We start from the raw sequence: 23,955 nt of genomic DNA, 5'->3' as shown, positions 1-23,955 counted from the left end.
CTTCTTTCATTCAAAGGGAATTTAAAAATAAAAATAAAAAGTGGTGATTTTTTTCTTTCAAAGATTAGCATTAAAATAATTTTTTTAAAAAGAAGCATGAAAACATGTCTAAACCACGAAAGGGTTTTAGCTCACGGTGAGCTTAACCATGAAAACATAAAATAAATAAGAAATAGAGGAAGACATGAAAAGATGAATTAATAGATAAATAAGAGTTATAATAGATTACACTCCACAAAGGAAAGAGTTGAGCTTATGTAGCACCCAAGTAATCCTAATTCTAATTCACTAAGAACTAAAACTCATGCTCATCTATGAGAATGATGAGATGGAGTGAGAACGCCAATGGTTGATAACACTAGCTAGAACTTGGTCGCGCAATTCTATCTAGCAAAATTCGGACCCTTGGCAGCTAACACACGGTTGTCATTTTATAGTACAAGTCAAACCACTAGAAGTTGTTTCCTTTGGTAATTTTCCATATGATGTGTCCTTATGTTATCTGCTTAGCACATAACATGTTCCTTTATTCCTTGTACTGCAATGATAGGCACCGGCTCATTGGACTTAGCCTTTAAGCAATGATAGACAAGGGTCCCAATAGTTTGTATAATTATATGCCCGTATTGGGCAATCCACAACGATATATCTCCAGATATACTCCCTGCAATGTATATTCATGGCTAAATTGCATTTTTGGTCCCCTAACTATTTAGGTAGCATCGCTCTTGTCCTTTAATTAAAATTCGATTTATTTTGGTCCCTTAACTTCTCTCTGTTACACATTTTGGTCTTTTCCGTTAGTTTTAATTCAAAAACGTTAGATTTTCTTCTGAAACTTTTCTAGAATTCTTGTCGTTGAAGGTTGATGGAGATGATACGAAGATGAAAAAGAGGAGAAGAAGATGAAAAAAACCTAACATTTTTGAATTAAAACTAACTGAAATGACCAAAATGTGTAACGGAGAGAAGTTAAGGGACCAAAATAAATCGAATTTTTAATTAAAGAACCAAAGCGATACTTTTAGTTAGGGGACCAAAAATACAATTTAGCCTATATTCATTCATCGCCATCTTCCTTTTTACGCCATACCTTTTTTTTATTATTATTCTTTAATAATCAAAACAACCACTATAACCTGTGACTATCATACTCGCGCCTGTTACATCAAATCTGTCATTCCTATATCATGTTCTTTTCCATTAATGGTTTAACCTAGTAGAAATGTCAATTTATGTGAGAAAACATTTGGTTATAATCTTGCTTAGGGTATACATGTGGAAAGGTGATTTCTTTTATTGAGTCATAGCTTTTGATGTTAGCCCCCTTGAGTATAGTTCATATTTAAAAGTATAATAATTTGCCTAATGATTTACCAATAGCTCTTCAATGCATTTTGTTGTCATTTCCATTTACCGGCCACATTAAACTACATTGTACACAATAGCTGTATTCCAAAAAGGCAAAACCATCTGAAACAATTAAAAATATTACACAGAATTGACATTATTCCGCACACCACAAACAAAAGGGAAAATGAGGGAAATAGAGACATGATACAAAAACAGGATGATTCATGTTTTCCTGGAATCAGCAGGGTCAGCATAATTCTATCTAAATATGTGAGCCATGATACAAATACAAATGCACATCATTGCAAGCAATGAGAGGGAGGTGAGTGAGAATGGAAGAAAACAATAACTGTATATATTAACACATTTAAGCAATATTACAAAGCAAAGACTTGTGATGGTGTCATAGCTCTGAGAGAATGGCAGGAATGTAATGTGATAACTCTGCTGTTAGAGACTGAAATCCATTTACAAGTTGGGTATGGAAATCCTGATCTTCCTCACCTATTAATCTGAAATGTACCCGGATGGCTCGTTTGCAAACGGCCATGAATTCAAGAAGGGCGGCTATCAGTTGCTGAAGTTCCTGTGACCGCAATCTTGTAGCTGGCTCTCCAGACAAGAAGGCTGTGCAAACACTCAAAACTCCACTATTTACCTGCACAAAAACCATTGTTATGTAAGAATCGAGAGACTGGAAGTAAAGCACATACTGTTGATAATGGAGGCCAGAAATACAGACTGAATTCATGTAAGCAAATCAAAATGAATGCAAAGAAGGGAATATGATAGCGTAATAAGAATCAATACTGAACATACTTGTACTGCAACGCTGCCTTGGAGGATTCTTTGTAGACTTTGAAGTCTTGGAAGTTGATCCCCTTCAGAACTTCGAGGCTCTTCAAGCTCATTTCTTAATGCAGCTGTTCGTGTTTCAATCATTCCAATGGCATTTTCTACAGGTGAAAATTCAAGAGACTCGGATTTGATTACCAATAGCCTATTTACTAAAGCTGGAAATGAACCCTCAGTCTGAAGAACAGTGCGTCGCTTCCATTGATCTTCCAGTCCACCTTGATTCTTGCCATTTTTTGTAAATGGGGTATCAAACAAAAATCGGTCAAACACACGGGCACGAACACTTCCAGTAGAAAGAGAGAAAATTCTCTCTCTTCTACTTCCTAAATCCTCATCTTCCATGACTGCATCAACAGCAGTAATCTGAAGGTAGCAGACACCAGGCTGCAACTCTTCTGCCTTCACTTGTCTAGAATCTGGAATAATATGCAAAGTGTGATCACCATCCATTCTGGACTCATATATGTGACTAAGTTTTTCCATTATGTCCCCAAGACGTACATCACGAGGTTCACGATATATATACTCCTTTTTGTCAAGTTTTCCAAATCTATCACCATAAAATCCAACCCTATAGTATGTTGCATCAGTGAAAGGAATCGGACTAGATTCCTGTTCAAGTATTGATTCGTAGATATTAGTAAGTAAAGTATGACATTTAGCCAGCTGTCCATAAGCCCGTCTGCTCTTGTTAACTGGGATTACGAGTTCCAGAATGCTTGCACAGAAATGAAATAGCTCAGCTTGTGAAAAAAGCTTATTAGCAAGCTGCAAGTATTTCACAGCAGAGTCAACTGTCAGTTTTGATGCACCATATCCCTCTACCTCTGCAGCAGATGCTTCACACGTGATCTCACTGCTAACCATAGGACAAATCTTACGTAGAGCAGCAACATGGTCTCTGTTCCAAACACCATCCTTTCTGGCAACAAGGGCCTGCATCAAATTCAATAATAGTGCAAGCACAAATTAGTTGCAACATAAATTAGTGGATATTCCAGCTCTCTCCTCCCCCTCCTCCTCCTCCTAGAGAGAGCCGGCATAAAATAATATGAGAATGTCGCCTAAAAGGATGGCTAGTTAGTGCTTACAACAAATATTGCACAATTGTTCAGAGTCAAAATGTGAATACAATTTACTTATATTAGAAGTCAAAATTGGCTGTACTTTTGGTTTTTTACACTTCAGATAACTAACTTAATGTTAGGCAAGAATTGAGAAGCATATTGGCACGAAAAAGAAAATAGGCTCTAATTGAAAATGTAGGAAAGCAATAGAGACTGGAGTTATAGTTTAACCTTAAATTTTTCCTCCATCAGTTCCTATAGTAACATAACATTAGCATATAGAAGTATGCTTGTACTTGGTGTTATTTGTTCAAGTTGAAAAGTTTACTAGCAAGACCACACATTAAATCTATTTAAAAAGGGGGAAAACTATTTATTCTCGTTTAATAGCTAAAGCTTGAATGAAATGCAGATTTTAGGAGCATATAGTAAGATATAAAAAGGAGAAATAAAAAGGAAAAATATGCCTATTCGTATTTTGGATATTGATAATTAGGGATGACCAGTTGAGAATTATAATTCATCCATTGAAGGAAGTTGCAGGAATAAGATAAGTTGTCTATTTTCTTTTTGAGGTAGCGATAAGTTGTCTATTTGATTTTTAGTCCCTACCTTATAAAAAACGGTGCAGGGACTAAAAGCACCCGTTTTTATAAAAGTTAAGGACTAAAAGTTGATAAAAAAAATTGGGCATAAAATCAAAACATGGACATTTTATAGGGAATTAAAACATAGAAATATTGGTAGAATTGGCCAAGTTAAGACATATTATGGAATAAAAGACAGAAATATTGCATTCCCATCTTTATATCGAACTAGCATGGATTCAAATATATTAATTTGTCTTTATAGTTTATATTGCAACCATAAGCCTGTATCTACTTTGATGCATAACTGGGCTGGTCACAGTCCACCCTATCAATAAAGAATATCCAAGAAGCAAGCAACCATGCTTTGAGAATCATGAATGCATACTGAGTAGATGAAAACCTCAATAAGTATAGATCACACTGACATTACAATTCATCTGAGCCTTGAATATACATAGATAAATCACGCCTTTACCTGCATTACAACACCAGCAACGGCAACGGCGCATTGAGCGGCTTCAGCCCATGACTGCATTTCCTGATGTGCATCACATAGATGAAGTAACCACATTATGTGAAGATCAGGGACTGGAGCAAATGCCATTGCCAGTTTATAGAAGCTCTCAGCTGCCGCATATCTATCCATAGTCATTACAGGGGCCTGAAACAAGATTATAGTTAGTAATAAACTGAAGCCCATTAAACTGGTTGTAATGATCAGATTCGGAACCAAGCCATAATAAGATAAAGATCCAAAATGAGTAGTTCATTCCAGCTACATATGATCAAGTTATAAATAAATTACCAAAGACTTTATCCACTATGTAAAGTCAGCTATATATATCAAGTGATGCCATAATGTTATGTAAATCGTGTCAAATTACAAAATTAAAATAAAATCAAAAACCCTCTTTAATAATTTGTTCACTTCTAAATATAACATTATCCTTCATCTCCTCTACCCTAACCATTGGTGTTAGATCAAGCGATGCCATAACGTTCTTATGTAAATCATGTCAAATGACAATTAAAATAGAAAAATAAAATCATATTTCATGGTTTGTTTACTTCTAAATATAACATTATCTTTCATTTCATCTACTCTGACCATTAGTATTCCTACAGGACTTCGCCATGTACAAACCTCCTATAGAGAGATTGTCTCTTGTTTCTAAAGCAGGTGCAACCTCAAATTTCTCTCTAATGCTTGCATTCCTGATCCTACTTTGTCTTGTGTAACTACTCACCCATTGTATCAGTCTCATATATAACATTTAGCTTGCTTTTAATTGGATCTTTACAACCAACATTCATCGAGACAAATTACATGTCTTTATAATTGTAGAATTAAATATTCAATTAAAATTAAGAATGATATCTTTTAATCACAAATTACACCTGAAGCATTTCTTCATTTGATTCAACCTACATGAATTTATATCTCTCAGAACAACATGAACTTGTGGGATATTGGTATGTTGCAATTTTCATGTGTAAGCTAGATACTCGTGTGGCTCTTGTTTAACTTATACTCCATATACAAAGGGTAAAATCAGGTGCTACAAAAACACGTCTCCACAACTTCCCATTTAAGTCTTTTCCACTCTCCAAACAAGGACCGTACAAAAAGCATATACCATGGCATTGGATCTTGGATATGTTTAATGACCACATCCAAAACCACGAAAAAAGGATAGGCGTTCAAATGAAAAGAAAGCAGAGAGACAATCAACTCTACATATGTATTATTATCAGGAAACTTAATGAGAAGCAATTCCTCATCCACAAAAAAAAAAGAAAAAAAAAATCAGAATAGAATTCATTTGGTACATATATATTCAAAACTTACCAATAGTGCATGTTCCAAGCTACCATCCAGGGCTAAGAGAAGACTGTCAGAGAGATATTTCACCTCTGACCAGGACCATCTATTCTCTGCCTTTTTTTCTGGTATGGCTACAAGAGCATTCTCAAGTAACCCACACTCCTCCAATAGGAAAGAACTTTTAGTTTCATCTTTCATTTCCTCTAAGGATTTTCTAAGTCTCCGTGCTTCACCACTCTCTTCTAGGCTACCATCAGATCTCATTTGAGTCACTTGCACATCAGACATTAACTCCGATAAAGTGATGATCAACATGACTCTTAACCTTGCTGTCTGTGTAAAGTGATGAAATGAACACTGCACAAATTGGATAAACCAAAACAAAGGTTTAGATCAATATGATATAAAACCGAATCCAATATCAAAACTTTCAATAAAAATTTAAATAGATGAAAACATACCCTCACAAGTATTTGAAGCCCAACAACTGCCCTTTTCCTGATGTTGTCGTTTCTGAAAACTGCAAGCCGGAGGAGATGGAAAGTGACTTGCTTTAGAAAACGATCATTTTCTCTTGCCATTAGAGTTGCCCCATGTAAATCAAACACACTGTTAAATACAGGAAAAAATGCTTTCCAAAAAGACAATGGCTGATTTCTAGATAGAAAGCTCATGAATACAGCCGTGATGCAATCAAGTTTTCCAACATCAGTAGCAATGCTCTGTGATGCTGCCATCACTGAAAACTTTTTAGTCACTTCCAAGACCTGAAGACTGACAGAAGCGCTCAAATTTTCTTCCCATAGCTCCTACAATATACAGGAACCCAAACCAAATAGAAGTTGATACAAATGTCAGTTACCAAATGTAAATAAACAAACACACGAAAAAAACTAAGGAGTAGATATTTCAAATGAATGGTGCATTTATCTATGTTAAAAGATCTGTTACAGCAGTTGAAGACTAATTTGGGGAATAAAACATGCATTTCTTAATCTGCAAATTAGGGTAACAATTGAAGCCCATGGAAGAGAGTTTACAGCAGGTATTTATACAAAAAGAATCGGCAAAAAAAAAAAGGTACACTATCAACTGACGAAACCATCTTAGAATTATTATAAAAAATAACATTTAGTTAAACAAGATAAAAATTACCAATTTTTGCCTCAAAAGTGGGTGCAAAGATTCTCGAAGTGCTTGAGCAGAAGCTCCAATCCTAGATGACTGTGCTTGGGCAAGAGCTTCTCTCAAGGAATATGGCTGGCTAGGAGAGCTTAACTGGGAATTTACTCTCTGCCATAAATATCCATTATCAGGTGTTCCCTGAGGCTGCCAAGCAAATATTAAAGCCATTACATGCAAAAAAAATAAAAAATAAAATAAATGGATTCACCTACATCAAGCATTCAAGCCTAGTAGTACAAGGAAGCAAATCAAACCGTAACACAAAAATATGCTAGAAATAGCTAAGCAGAAGTTGGCTCACCCTGACTTCTTGCCTTGAGGCCTCAGATAGATAATTGTTGATTGCGGGAGAAAGTCTCTCAGAGTATTTGGGGGAAGCAGGTGTCTCCCCTACGGGATTGCGAGAACTAGAGCCAAGTAACATGCCATCAGAAGGTTTTTTGTGCTGTAAAACACACTAGTGTTAACAGACAATTATGACAATTGATAAAAAGAAGTATACCAACTACCCTAATAAATAATTATAACATTTGACAAAAAGCAGAGTAAACTTAATTGTCAAAATAACGATAAATGTCTAGGGACTATCTTGTGGGTGCTAGCATCGTGGTGATTCGCTGGCTTTGTAACCCAAAGAAACAGAGTTTGGGTCCCTCTAGGGAATGTATGGCCTAGCCTAGTGCCTCCCCACTACCCTAATAAATAATATTCCCCTCCCCTAACTTTAAAATATAAACATTCAGCATCTTCAAAATTTATAAATCAGATAAACCAATCAATCACAAAAACTACTGTACGAAGAGTAACCTCAAATAGCAGTAAGCATTCCTCCATGAGCTTGAAAAACAATCTAGTCCGGGCAACGTTTTGCTGCCATGCCTTCACCAGTGATGCATCATCAAGATTTCGAACTATTTCTAGAATTACAATGGAAACTTCACGCTTCTCAACAGAATTCAGGTTGTAGAAAACAGGCATCTCATCTAATATCTGAAAAGACAAACAGAATTCATTAGAGAAATTGGAAGTCAAAAAATAATAATTTAGAAAATGAGAACAAGATTTAATATATAAATCTTAATTTTTTACATCTCGTAAAATAAATGTTAACAAACTAAAGTTTAAATTTACAGCATTTATATATGTAAACTATACTTAAATCTAACTAATACACATTAAAATATTCCTTTACTGAATAATAATTTAAATATATTCAAATTAATTGAAAACAATTTCTTTTGAACATTTGCATAAAATCCTAACAGATTATGATCCATTACTTTATATAAAGTGGCCAAAAAGTAATCAATATAATCCGTTTATCAGCCAAAAACACAGTAATTGCATGGTAAAAAGCACACACCCACAAAAAGTTTCAATAACAAAACAAGAAGAAAGACCATTAAAATTAAAATGATATTATGCACCTGTCCAATAACCGGCAAATATAGCTGAGCAATATACAACTTATCTTCAGGCTTTTGGTATCTCACATCAAACTCATGTTTGCACAAGAGCACTACCAATATTCTTGCTGCCTGCAGATGGATACACAAGGAGGGTAATATCTAATAAAAAAATGTTATGAATCATAAATAATACAACTTTCAGGAGGCAAAAGAAAATCAAGATACTCTATTCCAACTAAACTCACCTTTGCCCGTAGAGACAAATCTTCATGATCCCAAGTAACAAAGAGTTCTTGTATCAAGACAGAGGAAAGATAGTTCCTGTAACAAGTATATATATAGACAGTCAAATATGCGTGTCATTGTTTATAGATGAAATTTCAGAATTTTTCCTGGTTCACACTGACCATTTAATTAGATATCACAAGTCATATATGAGGTAACATTATCCCATAAGTTCCAGTATGTTTACTTAAAAGTTTAAACCCCCTCAAAGTTCAACAAAGTATAGCAAGGTTTCATGTCAATGAAATAAAACAATCTAATTAGACAGATTAACCAATGGTTATTGAATGTCATCCAAAGAAAACAAACAACATCCAAAGTAGGTCAAAGGAGATAGTTATCATAAGCTAACAATATTGACAGGAGTATAAAACGTGTAACATAGTTAAGAGAAAACTAAGCTAAAAATCTCACTGCATAAAATATGATACTTTCTAAGTAAATATCTGTGCCCAGGATGGTAATATGATATAAATAAGTAATCAAACAAACACTATATCAATACAGTACCTATCTGAAGGGTCTCTCCCAGGCATTTCAACAAAAAGATCATGGTCACAGATTATTTGAAGAAAGGTAAGTTTGCACTCGTGAAGAACTGATTGACATACACCAGAGAACTTATCGAGATATAATGATACCTGCATAGACAATAAACTTGGCATGAAGTAAGAACCATAGCATGGAAGCAATGTCAAAATCGAGATTTGGACTAGGATTGAAAGGGGATGACAGATTGTGAGTTGTACCATGGATCGCAAGATCCTACATAAATGTTGAAATTTGGGGCCTAACTCATCCTTACAAAACCGGCTTGTAAGGTGAGGAGTGCCTCCTCTTTATAAACTCTTCTCAAGAGTGCTATCTATCCGATGTGGGACTAAATCCACCCCCTCAAAGCCAACACAATAAAGGTGTTGGAGGCTGCAATTAAGGCTAACCAAAGGTCGCAAATTAGGCGACTAGGGGCGGACCGCAATTAAGGCGGAATTTCCAACAATAAAATGTCAAACTATACCTACGCATGCATATTCATAAAATAATAATATAGATAAGGAAAATAATCATTAAATCAGATTAGTTAAATTAAAAATCTGTAGCCATAAGATTAAATACAATTCAAAACCAGTCACAATTTCATGAAGTAAGTTCAAAACATAAGTTCAGCACTTCACTTAGGAGGATAAGACCATCTAACATCAATTTTTTAACCCCTCGCTGTTTTCTCTCGACAACCAAACGAGAACCAAAAAATGGTATATTTCTCTCATTTTTGCTCCTTTCAACTTCCCTTACCGCATTAGCCATCGAGACAAACAGAGGGAAACTCATTTTCTATGGAGACAAAACACAAGGTAACAATCCATGCATCTATTCATTAGTTGCTCTATTTTCTCCACATGTGGACAAACAAACTAAGGTGAGAATCTACCATATTTTCAAAAAGGTGCTATGCATTTTTTTCTTATATGCATTCATTGCTACCCCATCTTGTGTGATTACCCATTGATTGTAACGTTCATACTTCTGTAATAGCCTAATAGGGAATTGGGTATTATGGGGTGCTGTTATGGGATGCCCAAGTCCACATTGAGTCATAAGATATTCTCAATGAAATATTTATGTGGCCTTTGGTTCTTCACCCTTGATATGTAGCTTTCAGGGAAGGGTTCCCCAAGTGCTTGGGTACTTACTATTGGTGTCAAAGCCTGATTGCCGATGACTCGGAAAGGGATACCTACAGAGGGGGTGACCAGAAAGGCCATGTAAAGCGTCGTAGAGTGCAACTGCCAGGGCTTCAGCTCTTGGGGAGAGTGGAGAATTTATTGGCTTAGTCCTTCCCCATTGATAGCTAGCCTTTACAGGAGGGTTCCCCAAGTGCTTGAATATTTATCATTCTGCAACACTGAATTTATATTATGTTTGGCTATAACCACCCAATATTCAATCTCATACCAACATCTAGCTCCCAATTATCCCTTTAGCTTGGGTAGTACATTTCTATCCTAAAAATAATACCCAGAGCATTCTTCATTTCATCGATCTTGCAACCTTCTGGAATCGTATGGTTTACATGTCTCCATTTTCCCTTCAACAAAAAGAGTCCTCCATTGCAGAAAGTATCCCATTTTATAATTAGTATGCAAAAACCCTCGAACTATAAGAAAAAGAACATTCAAATATATTGAACCCCCCCCCCCCCCCCCCCCCCAAAAAAAAAAAAAGGAGATTCGCATAAAACAACATACCAACTCAAAAACTTGTCGTGGCTCAATAATTGATAGAAGGTCATAACAAAAGAAGGCCAGACTACTGTTCAAGCGCTTTGCCAAGCTTAAACCCTTCTTGCAGCGCTCGTGCACCTCAGTGAGAAGGCAATCATACAACTGCATTATGCATCTGAATACACCGTCCTTCAACTGCATCGGTGGGATATCTTCACCTTAAAAGTAAAAAACAAGAGAAAGATTGAGATCAAAATCAACGTCAGAATATAAGCCAACTCAAATATTATGAATTTGATGTCTTCGTTTGAACTTTGAACACTATCCATTTTGAAAGAAGGGAAAAAAGAAAAAACCCTCTGCTGAATCAAATACATATAAATAGCAACAAGCAGCTAAACAAAAAACATGTTTGGGTAAATAGCTTAATTAAGTGCTTACTCATTCAGCTATTTTATAAAGCTTAAGAGCTGATTTACAAGTTACCCAAGAACTTACAAAAATAAGCTGAAAACAATCTATGGAAGATGTATTAAGTTAATTTTTAAAGTGTATTAACACTGATGAAAGTAATTACGGGATAGATCCAAATTAGCCCAAATAAGCTCTTCCAAATGTCCCTAGAGGCCTCCTTCTCCACTGTGAACTTCGCTTTTAGGCAGAAAGTAATATGAACAAGTGTGGTGAGTCAAATAGTAGAATCATGGAGTTTAAAAAATTGGCGAATTTCGAGAAGAGGTAGAAGAAGACCCAAAGCAACTCTAGTGAAACTACTCAACTTGACTTAAATCTAAACGAACTATCTCAAAAATTGACTTGGCTTTTGACATAACAAAATGAAAGCATTTCATCTGTGTAGCAAATCTACTTAGTGAAAAAGGCTTTTGTCGTACTATTTAGGTAGACACAACAGATAATATATTCATGTGTGTTTACACTAGAGACACATGTTTGCCCATTAACCATATTTAGAAATTATGCATTGAATAGCTCAAGATCATTTCCCAACTATATTTAAAGTTGAAAATTAATATTCATGATAGATAAAATAACAATAAAAAACTAATTGTTCGAGAAATTAGAAAGGATTGAAATTTAATAAGTCATAGAATGTTTGGATGATCAGATCAAAAGCTTTTATAGGTACCTATTGGAAGGCTATGATAGAAGAGGCGAGTCTTCTCCAATGCCATTGATTTAACAATCAACTCCAGAAAAAACCATGCCATTGCCAAAACATCATCATACACTGGTCCAACACGATACCCTTTAGCCTGTAACATAAACTCATTCTATTCACCAACTAGAAGGGTGGAAAAAAACAGGCAATTGAAAATTCATGCTAATGAATTGGTTTTGCTTGTAATTATAATACAACAGCATGAAATTCATTCAATAAGAAGGTCAAAATAAGGTATCACATTTTGAATAGAATAGAAATGAAAAAGTATATGGATGCAAAGTCAAATTGCCTAAACAGAAAATTATGGATGATTATATCAGAAACTAGGATCTGTTTCCTTTATTTATGCCACATCCTTCGTTGTGAAAGTGATTCTTGAACCATTATTTATTGACAGAAAATTCAGCTTATCGGGAAGAAATTTATGAATTATATGTCATGAATCTTCTAATAATTCAAACTATTTGTTCTCATCTGGTCACAATCCAAGTCTTCATTGAAATCTATTCAAACTAGTTTTCCAATAAAATTGTAAATAAATGGTTAGAGAAGGAAGCCTTTCCCTTTGGTTTATGTGAAGGTTAAGCACTAACGAAAATTGAGATTGGAAGAAAGTGAAGGATAAAAAAATATATTCATGTATGATTAAGCCACCTGTAAATAAGTAGTTAAACACATGAAGACAACAGCAATGGCAACAGTTACGTCTTTGACCAAATAATATTATGTGTTTAACTTGAAACAGGATCTAAAAGTTGAGATTATTGTCAAACATTCCACTATGGGAACTTCCTACTTTCACTTAAAACATCAAATCACCATATGCATGCACGTGAGAAGTAGCCAATTTCTAATGCATGGTGAAGACTCGGATAGATGATTATGGATACAACATTATGACAAACATGGGAAATAGCAATAGACAAATGATAATGAACATCTCAGTACCTTACTTCGTGCCAGACTTCCCCAAACAGTAGATAACCCAGGATATACTGGTGGTTGACGACCCCCAAAGTCATCGAAAGCACAATCAACATAGTTGACTAGAAAATGATTTCTTTCAGCATCGTCAACCGACTCCTGCTGCACCCTACAAATTAGACTTGCATATCACAACGATAACTCAAAGGGAGGTTACAAATTCAAAGAACAAATTTCCTACATGTCAAAGACATACACAACCACGTAAAGGTCTAACAGCTATGCATTCCCAAATACATTTTAAGTTGAGCAACACCCCTACCACAAAGACACAACGGAATGAGGAGGGACCGAAAAGAACATAATACACATTTGATTTGAGATCATACATGTGTCAAGCTGGTTTTGACAAGAAGAGTGTGGCATGTAGCGGATAAGGGACAAAGAATGACATCTTTCTGCCCCAAAAGCATAGTTCACAGTACATGATTCAACCACATTATATCCCAATCCAACATATCTTCTCTTATTTTCGAATTTTGTACCAGGTTATAACAAAAAGTGTAGCATATGAATACACACTTCCTGAGAATATAGATAAAAAGCATACCTAGTTACAATATTAACCATAGCCCGGAAAGCTGCAACCTGAAAATAGTTGTGGAAAGGTGAATTTAATGTGAAAGAAGCAAACCCACACATGCAAAGGATTTGGGGGGAGTACTGAACCAACAAAATATAATTTACAGAGAAAATATAACAGTAAATGCCGCAGCAACGCTCTGTTTACAAACAAATGACAAAAAAGAACAAATTAATGAGCAAACCTGGAGTGTTTCTCCACCATTGCCAATAAGATGAAGCAGCATGTTAAGAATTGGGTGAAGAAACTGAAGTAAAGCAGTAGAATCAACGTTCTTCAAACTATTAATAGCCTGCATTCCAGAATAAGTGAATCTTAATTTAGTACTCCAACTAATGATATCATATAATCAGCGTACAATATATACAAACCATAGCCTTCAAATGATTACAAACATATAAAGTGAAACCCAAAAGAAAACAACAGGTAAGGATTGCACAATAAGAAACCATATTAGAAAACAACAGGTAAGGATGTCAACAATAGCTAAAACATAACTACTATTTAGACAATTAGACATAATAATGATCATCTCATACAATAAAATGTAGGGTGAGCTACCATGGAAGGTGCCTCACTCATGTCCATGAGGCATTAAAATTACCCAATACTTCCAATTATCCCACACCCAACAGATGAAATAATATGAATTTGAGAAACAAAACCACAGCTAACCATATACCACTGCCTTCCCAATCATAAGCCACAATGCTCAAGCAACAGACCCAAACACTAGTTGAAATGCCATCTCTGTTCTCTTGGATCAAGCTTCTCTACGCTGAGAACATTATTGAATGGCACCAACTATTTGATGCTCACAAGAAGAAACTGTTGGAAACTTCCCCTTCATTGTGGTCCGCCCTTAGCCACCTAATTGCGCCATTTGGGGCCATCATTGCAGCCTCCGATACCTTCACTATGTTGAGTGTGAAGGGGTGGATTTAGTCCGTGTAGTGTTTATAAAGCTTGGGCATCCCTCGCCTTACAAGTCAGTTTAGTAAGGTTGAGTTAGGTCCACCCAAGAAGGGACCATCTTAGAATTTGGGTTGGGAATTACTCAACCTTACATAACCGGCTCAATATGTGCCTCATAAAAAATGGAAGCCACAGATCAAGCCGGTTTAAGGTTGGGTTAGACCCAACCCAAATTTTAGGAGAAACATATTCATCAGCTTGAGTAATGCTTGTTTGATTCTCACCACACAGGTTCCACTTTTGATGTTGTAGAGGTGAAAACAACAGAAATAGTGATGGGTCTGATGAGACAGTGGTGAGGAGTGTTAGATACTAGGCTTGAAGTGTTGTTGGATTGTCGGGCAATGTGGAGGTGAATGAGACCACATAGATACATTACTAATGGCGATGGTAACTTGGTGACAGTCATTGTATTTCGCACTCTTCACCTTTACCTCACCACCACAAAACCCATTATTTGCAAATTGCAATGGGGTAGGAGGAGCACCCTATTCTCCCTTTTGCTCTATTCCCAAAATTACAGCTGTCTAATTGTTGAATAATATATCTGAAAATTTGGAATGGTGATTCAGCAGCTTCACTACAAAGTAACCTATCACCGTACCTCACCGTAATATCCACACAAAAATATCCATGTTAAAAAAATCTAAGACACCCTTCCAAGTTCAGGGGAAATAAAAGGAAGTCCTCAACAATGAGATCAAAACAGTGTTGTTAAATAGCGCGGCTATAGCACTATAGCATAGCAGAATTCGAATAGATCTCTATTCTTTCGCAATAAGCTATTTATTACAAAATGTTGTCAAATAGAGGCAATATAGCACTGTTGTGTAGCGGAATTTGAACAAACTACTATTTTCTGCGATTTGCAATTGACAATATTTGTTCAAAATATAATACGAGTACAACATTGCCTATAGAAGTCCAAAATATACAATTAAGATAACTAAGAGGGCCCAAAATCATACTAAAAATAAAGCTGGACAATAAAGGTACCTCTAGCAGTTCAGAACCCCAAGGTGGACTTGTTCGAAGAGTGTGTCGATCATATTCGAGAAAAAAGTCTCTAATACGTTCATTGATAGGGTATAAAGAAGAACATAACCGTAAACGCAGTCTGAAGACATTTTTCCCATCTTCCAAATAATCCAATCTCTCCTATCAAAAAGAAAGAAAAACAAAACATAAAATGACTCGAGCTCAAACACATAATGAAAAAGAATCAAAAAAAATATAAAGTCACATGAAGTAAAATATAACACATACTAGACCAAGACAAATAACCATCAAAACAAAAATGAAAAGGAAAGAGAACAAGAGGCTAAGAATCAATTGCATTCACTGTCTTTAGATTTTTTTTTTAATAAAGAAGGCTAATGGGGTGCAAAGGCATTCACTCTCCTTGGATGCTTAGAATCCTTCGTCATAAAGGAGGGGAGTAGAAGATCATGACATGATCTATCATTTTATAAAACTCTTAAACGAGACAACAGTTTTAATTAAATTTTCCCTTTCCACCCAAACATACAAAAGCAACACATGAACATTAAGATATAAAGGTGTGCATAAATATTATAAACACGTACCCGTCCTGCATCCTGGAGATAATGCGGGACCAACTCTCTCAAAATCGGGAGATTGATTTCCGAACGCAACCTGAAAACCACAAGAAAAAAAGTTTCCACAAATCAAGAAAAGTGAGTGAATGATTGGTAACGAGTTTTTTCGGGAGACAACCACTTTTTTTTAGAAGGTCATTAAGGACCCTGCTAAAAACGTTTAGGCCTTAAAATTGTTAGAATAATTGATCAAGTACTTAGTGGAGATATTGAAAAGTTGTGACTGTTTAGTTTTAACTCCACTAGTCATTGTATTGATTGTATTGATTAATCTTCCTTATTAATTAGGGGTTAACTAGAAGACTCCTACCTATATAAATGTACACTCTCACCACATAATATGATATAATAAACATATTTTCAGTTCTAATAAAAATATGCTCAACATGCAGACATAAAAAGTTCTTTCAGTATTAAAGCATAATAGAGAACGGAAAAATACAAATGAAGAGGTATTATGATTCAAGATACAATTTAAGAGTTCAAATGCAGCATGGGGACTGATTTACTTTTTTTGTACAGATTTAATTGGGTTATACTTCTTAAAATGTAGTTTCCAGTTCCACTGTATTGAACTCAAATTTCTGCTAATTAGTTTACCTATGATCCACCCATTACACGTTGACAAACGCCAAAGGCTAAACAATTAGCAGAAATTCAACAACAGAAAAACTAGACCACTTTCCATCACCATTATGATCTTAGGTTTGTAATTGAGGTTTCTATCATGTGCAGTCTATATTTGTTTGACTGACCAAGAGCATTAAAGCACCAACTACCATTAATAAATAAAATAGACATTTCTTATGTCTAATCAGATATATAGATATCAAATCAAGAGAACATACTGAGCATGTGACGATAAAGGAAGTGCTGCATATCCAATTACCACCTGTGAAAAATTAACAAGGATAATCAATTCAACAGAATTAAAAAGAAGCCCCAGACTCCGAACCATAATAGCAGGAATAAAAAATACTAAAAAGAAACTAAGTGGAACAGATAAATAAACTTACTGGCTTTGGTGCTTCCAATTTCGTTTGCAGATCAACGTGAAATAAAGTAAAAAGAAGGTGGTGCATTGGTGTCCACATGGCAGGAAGGGAAAGTTTAATTTCGTCATGGTAGCAAGCAACCCTAGCCCCAACAGCAACTTGGGTGTGACCCCATTTCTGAAATGATGTCTCAACACCTGGATCTCTAGGATAAATTGCCTGGACAGATTAGCCGCACCAAAAAAAATAAATAAGACAATTAAGAAATTATAGCACAAGCCAAGAGTGTTTATAAGAACAAAAAATGAAGGTCAATACCTCCAATGGCTGTCTGCGAATATCACCATCGTCCTCTCTGAGTTCAACCCGTATAAACAAATTTCTTTTCCTACCCAAACTTACAGTCAACGGATACACATAGAGACAGTGAAAAAGTTGCAAAAAAGGCTCGTTTCTTGTTGTTGTGCGGAAGTCAAAAGCATGGAACTATATGTTAATCAATATAGAGCATATTAGCACTGACATGGCATATAGACATAAAATTAACTTATAATTACAACATCAAGATATATCCTCATCACTGAAGCAAAATTAAACATTATTGATCTTTAATATCTTAACTAAACACAACATAGACGATTAAAATTCAAAGATCCATTCAAAGTGATCACTATTCAGCAAGAGAAGTCACAATTAAAAATCCCTAAAAAAGTTGACTATGTCACTATCCTTGAAAAGGTGTGATAAGTTACTTTTTGACCTCCCATAATTAAGAAAGGAACCTTTTAAAAAAATGAACCTCTAGGGTTGGATACTTTCAATTTTACGTAATATTGCATGTACCCCACAACCTTTAACTAAGCATTTCAGTGTACATAGGAACAGTTCTTTTTTTTTTTTTTTTTAAGAAGCTAAATATCCCACCTAAATTGGCACCAGGAAGAATCGAACATGAGACCTTGAGGAGGAGCACACTCTAAGGTCCCAAACCAACACCACTAGGCCAACCCAAGTGGGTTTATAGGAAAAGTTCATTATTTATAGCAGGTAGTTACTTCAATCTCTAAAGGATTCACAATTATGAATCCCTATGTGTGAAACCCTTTTTTGACATAGTATAGAAACAAACCATTTTAAAAACAAACATCCACAATTGCATATGTCCAATGTCACATAATTCTACTTTGTGCACCCGCACCCTGCACAACCTTATCTATGCATTTCAGTGTAAAATTGGAAAAGTTCCTTGCTTATAACAGCTAGTAACTCCATCTTAAGCTACTCAGTAATGATAAATTTAACACCAAGGTACACCATAGAGCTATTCTCTTTACCATAAACTAAAGGCTTAATTGCAGTTTTGGCCTCCTAAGTATCACAATCTTGTGATTTTGGCCTCCTATAAAAAAACAATAACAAATCAGCCCCCTATTGCACTTTTGGCCCCCTGACCAATTTTGACTAGGTCAATGCATACGTGGCACCTATATCACTTTATTTATTAGGCTTGATTGCAGTTTTGGCCCCCTAAGTATCACAATCTTGCGATTTTGGCCCACTAAGAAAATAGAAAGTCACACGTGGCACCTCACTTTAAGTGATGTGGGTGCCACACATGCATTGACTTGGTCAAAATTGGTCTGAGGGACCAAAAGTGCAAAAGGGGATAAACTTAGGGGGCTGATTTATTATTGTTTTTTATAGGGGACCAAAATCGCAAGATTGTGATGCTTAGGGGACCAAAACTGCAATTAAGCCTAAACTAAAATATCCACGTCTTCTTTCCAGACACCATAAAGAACCTATCGATAAGAACACTCGGGTATAAAATGCAATTTATTTAGTAAAAAAACTGTTTCAATAAATCCCTTTAAACATTAACTTCTGCTCTAAGGAATCAACCCAACAGGTAAATATAGGCTGTCAACTCAGTCATAAGATATAATACTTACATCATCAGCATTAAAATCCGAGTTTCCATGATGATTTGCTCCATTGCCAAAAACTTCTTTTGCATCACTGATGTTCCACCTGGAGATACTACCCTGAGGATCATCACAACCATTACTAGGATACTTTCCAGACATGGAATCAGCGATGCGATCCCCGGGATCAACAGAATCATTGGTTGCACTGCCACATTCTGATATGTTTTCCAAATCAGCTTGAGAAATCTGGTGCTTTTCAATTTCCAGTCTCAGAACTCCTTTGACAGGTTTATGCACTTTCCGCTTGGGATCCTTGTCATTTTGTTGACAACCAAAGAGTATCAAGTCAACACACTTATGTTGAAATCATAGCACACATGAAATTTTGACTTCACAAGAATAGAGAAATGCAATTAAGAACATAGTATTAAAAATAAGACAAATGTACAGATGAGTTCCTATCAAGGAACTTGGGAAGATGTTTTGGTTAATTTTTTTAAACCCAAAAATTAAGAACTTAAAATAAGTTTGAATTTCATATTGAAGAAAATAAAATTATCAGAGAATAATGCGATCACGATTTAGCATTTAGCTGTAAACAGGAAATTGAAACCAATATGATAGTAAAAGTTCAATAAATACATATATTCAATGCATACTAAATGATTGCAATATAAGTTGTCTAATATAAACAGTTTAAGTCATTAATAATACTTTGAAGTGATAAAAATAGCAGCAAACTTTAGCCTGAATTATTATACCTTCAATTTAGTACTAAGAACATAAAAAAGTATCCATCAAAGGAACCCGGTGAACATACCTGAAGTGATTCCTCAGTATAGCTTTCTTTGACTTTATTTAAGTTTGAAACCTCAACTACAACAGAATTTCCATTTGAGTAACTCAGCTTTCCATCTAACGAGACTTTTGTATTAGTCTCGAAAACACCTTCATGCGAACTTGAACCAGATACACTTGGAGCAAGAGGGCTGCTTGGGGAAGCAGGCCCTACCGAAGCTGCACCAATACTGCCATCAAATAGCGACACAATGGCCCATGCGAATGACTCTTTGTAAGGCATGATTTGAGACCACACCTGCAATTTTTGCTTCTCTCTCTCAGTCAAATGCACCTGTCATAATGAAGAGAAATCAATTAACGGTTTTTCAGACAATATATCATTTCATGCACAAATAGCCCTGCAAATTATATACTATAAATAGTCAAGCATCCATAGTTAGAAAACCAATATTCAGATAAGATATATATTTCTACGAGAAAATTCAACTGGAAAATGCATCTCTACACCCTGCTTCTCATTTATGATATGAATTAACAATTTCAAAAGATGTAGCAAGGAATTAAGAGAACAGATCCATTTTACTGAGAAACAAAAGACAAACTAACATCTTGTGAACTGTGTTTTACAAGGTTATCCTTTTATTTTCCAATTTTTCATGTTGAAAAAGTAGAAAAATATCCCTAACTAAAACAATGTCTTGGCCATTTTCAGTTGTATCCAAACCCACAGAATAATACTTGCTAAAAAGTAGAAGAAACGAGAGAAAAGGATAGTTGAACTGTCTAGGCTCGCAGCATTGTTTCTAAATTTGGTTTTCTTGTTAAGATGTCTAGGCTCATTAATCTTTCAGATCCCCCATAGTATAAATATATAGTCTATACACTTCTACTCTCCCTTTACACTCTTTCGCACTCTCTTTCATTTTTTTTAATATATAAAGAATTGATCCTCCAAATTTCTGTTAGGCATCAAAAAGAGCCCAAAACAGAGGATAGAGTTATGCAGGTTTATTATAGGAAAAGGGGGAAGGTTGCAAAATAATAGTTAGTTAAGTTAGTTATCTGGTAGTATGTTTGTTAGTTAGCTATTTTTTATTCTATTTAATTTTGTATTCTGTTCTTTGAATCATTAAAATCTAAGGGCGAATAATCCCATTTCCCTATCGGTTGGTGATCAACCACTGTTAGTTCCCTAACTATCGGTCCATAAAAATAGGCTTACATGCTTAATAATATTTCTAGGTGTAAAGCTTGAGTAATTTAAGTAAATAAAAATATATATCTTTTAAAGCAAGCAACGGCAGGCTGCTCATTGAGATTTGATTTGAGAGTTCAGATCTATCTTTGCAATTATGCTAGAATCTTCTCATTTATATCCTATCCTAGTGAAATAAAATTATAAAAATAAAAAACAAAAGTAAATGAATACATAAATTATACAACAATGGGAGAGTCATCCCAAATCCAAAAGGTGCTTCTACATACTACATCGGCATAAAAAAGAAACAGCGGTCTATAATTCCTGTCTAAAGCATAAAGTAAAAACCATCCATAACAATAGAAGAAAAACATTGATACGTACCGAATCTTTACGAGAATAAACAGAAGGAGTGACTCCGCCTTCTTCAGTAGCATGCTTCTCCAACTGAATTAACAAACAAACTGAAGCAGATGGCGCATCTAAGTAAAAAATTGCGCGGGGTTCACAGGTAATTTTGGCCTAGAATTTGATAAAAGGGAATGATCATCGTCAGTATGAAATCATCAACTGATTTGATGAATTCAAAATAAATAAATCATATCCAAGAAAATTTGTTAAAATTGGTCTTGTATAGCTTACATCTTGCATTTCGGTTGGTGAGATATGAAAGTAAAAGTCTTCCGATAATTTCTCTCTTCTCTCCCTATTGTATAAGCAAATTGTACCGTAAAAGGGCTCTACAAAACATGAATTCAAAAACAGAACTTTGAGTCAGACACTTGAACCTGCTCTCAGCATAAAAACTAAAATTTAAAAGGCATTGGCAGTGGCAGCTTAATGAGAGAAAGCAATCCATCAAAATTGTCCAGTCAATAACTACAGCATAACACTCACCAGACAATCCTGCCTGAAATTGTAAAGATTGAACCTTTACGGAAATCTTCATTCCACTGAGATGCCCGGCGGAAAAGGGATGACAAAAAAAATTCAGTTGGGCCAAAACAAACAGCAAAGACAGACCAAAAAAAACTCTACTAGAAACATCTCACAATTTCCATACTGTGTTATAGGAGTTTCCGGTATTCTTTGCCCAAATATCAATGACCTCTCATTTTCCCAATCAAATGCCGGCTCATAAGCAGGAAGGGGAGATTGACCAAAATGCTGCACAATAAACATAAACAAAAGAAAAAATAACCAAAATCAGCATTGATGTTGTTTGAAAATATATATAATAAAACCACAAATACATGCGCAACAGAAACATAACTAAAGCCCATTAACCTTTGGAACATCTGAATGTTCACCATCTGCAGCTTCCATAAACTGCCTTCCCGAAGTACTAGGGATGTCATCTTCGCTAATGTCTTCACCCTTCGTTCTTCTCGCACCAGCAAGCCGCATTTCTGCATAACACCATTAAAGTTTTTTACCCAAAAGTTTAAAAATTAAAATAAAATAAAACGGCTACAATCACTAATCATTACTATCTCTGTTTCTTACTAATTACCTCTTCAACGTTATTTACACATGCCAAAAAAATCAATAAAAAAATCTCCTTTCAATGTAATTATTTCTCTTTTTCCTATAATACCCTAACTATTTATCATCTCATTCAACTTATATCTCTCTATGCAATACATTTTGTTCATACTACTATAAACTTAAAAAACGACAAATAAAATGAAACAAAAATTTCTTATTAAATTAATAACCACATTCACAGCATGCACCCTCCAGAACCTAAAGACTTGCAGTCAGTGCCATTCCAGTAAGTGTCTGTTTTTTTTGACAAAGTAAGTGTCTATTTGGCAAGTCGCATTTTTTAGATTGTAGAACATAAGATCAAACGACTAAAAAAGACCTGTTTCGTAACCGTCATTTTCACACGAGCTTCCAACTTATATTTACTAGCTTATAGCGCTTTCTGATAAGCTAATTCAAGTAGCTTATATCTTAACATTTTATATTCTCTCAATTTCACCCATGTAATCTTAATTAAAAAATAAATAAATATTAATTAAATATATATTTTTTATGTCATTTCATATTTACAAGATACTTCAACCGTTCAAACATACAAAATTCAATCGGCTAGCTAATCCACAATCACCTATAGGCTATAAGCTAGCTCATTATTCTCTATTTTATTTTTACCAAACAGAGACTAAATAAGCACATTCACAACATGCACATACTAATTCTAACAAGCACATTCACAGCATGCACATTCTAAATCTAAGAAACACATTTTTTCACTAAAAAATTATAATTAACATAAAATATTCCAAAATTAGAAGCAAAATGCATAGAACACTATATCATAAAAAAAATATCAAAATTGAAATAATACCAGTTTCAATGTCAGTATCAGGCCCCTCATAAATCTGATTAGAAAACGACGGCGTTCCAATACTCTCATAATGACCGTATTTGTTCTCATCCTTAACCCAATCCGTAGTGTAACAATGTACAAGCTCATTCAGATGCGGCCATTGCTCCAAATTCTCATCAAACTACAACACAACACAACACAACAAATTCCATCAAAACGCACCGTTTCACGCAAATTTGATCTAGAAATGAATACTACATACCTTGTTCCGCCATTTTGTAGTGGCCGGAGTAGAATCACGACGGTGACGGAGATGAAGCATTGCGGATCTAGGTTTTTGCGCGAAGGTAGAAGACAAAACGACGTCGTTTTGGTGTTATGCGTTAGGTGGAGAGTGAGTTAGGTAGAAGATTTGATAGATCTGGAAATTGAAGAAGAAGCATTGCGAGGATTTAGAGAGAAAGAAAGAAGAGAGAGTGAAAAAGAGTCAAAAAAAAGTCTTGAAAATCTAATTAAGAAAGAAAATGACAAAGGGTATAAGATAGATTGAGAAG

The 23,955-nt window shown here is 35.1% G+C and overlaps 1 protein-coding gene across 1 annotated transcript; it reads right to left on the bottom strand.

The window, feature by feature from the left end:
• Window positions 1–1,431: 1,431 nt before the first annotated feature.
• Window positions 1,432–23,917, bottom strand: LOC11405306 (guanine nucleotide exchange factor SPIKE 1). Its single transcript, XM_003628354.4, has 30 exons — window positions 23,664–23,917; window positions 23,420–23,582; window positions 22,351–22,472; window positions 22,127–22,230; window positions 21,961–22,016; window positions 21,706–21,803; window positions 21,448–21,585; window positions 19,885–20,196; window positions 19,089–19,376; window positions 17,455–17,622; window positions 17,158–17,355; window positions 16,990–17,033; window positions 16,109–16,178; window positions 15,519–15,680; window positions 13,732–13,839; window positions 13,515–13,552; window positions 12,929–13,073; window positions 11,945–12,071; window positions 10,822–11,015; window positions 9,083–9,213; window positions 8,533–8,608; window positions 8,306–8,416; window positions 7,686–7,868; window positions 7,180–7,323; window positions 6,849–7,022; window positions 6,155–6,502; window positions 5,718–6,050; window positions 4,344–4,529; window positions 2,173–3,147; window positions 1,432–2,011 (listed from the first exon to the last, which is right to left on the bottom strand). The coding sequence occupies exons 1-30, from the start codon at window positions 23,721–23,723 to the stop codon at window positions 1,757–1,759; spliced, it is 5,511 nt and encodes a 1,836-aa protein (XP_003628402.3). The 5' UTR covers window positions 23,724–23,917; the 3' UTR covers window positions 1,432–1,756.
• Between the last annotated feature and the right edge of the window lie 38 nt (window positions 23,918–23,955).

The sequence above is a fragment of the Medicago truncatula genome, chromosome 8, assembly GCF_003473485.1.
Source record: "Medicago truncatula cultivar Jemalong A17 chromosome 8, MtrunA17r5.0-ANR, whole genome shotgun sequence".
Taxonomy (NCBI): domain Eukaryota; kingdom Viridiplantae; phylum Streptophyta; class Magnoliopsida; order Fabales; family Fabaceae; genus Medicago; species Medicago truncatula.
The sequence above is the reverse complement of the archived record's forward strand: the minus strand, read 5'-3'. Positions and strand labels throughout refer to the sequence as shown.

Bases quoted from the DNA above. Each gene is read 5' to 3' on its own strand.
- LOC11405306 (XM_003628354.4), bottom strand. From the start codon at position 23,723: ATGCTTCATCTCCGTCACCGTCGTGATTCTACTCCGGCCACTACAAAA. The intron at 21,804-21,960 runs GTGAGTGTTATG...CATGTTTTGTAG, and splicing joins ATTTCAGGCAGGATTGTCTG to AGCCCTTTTACGGTACAATT. The intron at 13,553-13,731 runs GTTTGCTCATTA...AACTATTTTCAG, and splicing joins ATGGTGGAGAAACACTCCAG to GTTGCAGCTTTCCGGGCTAT.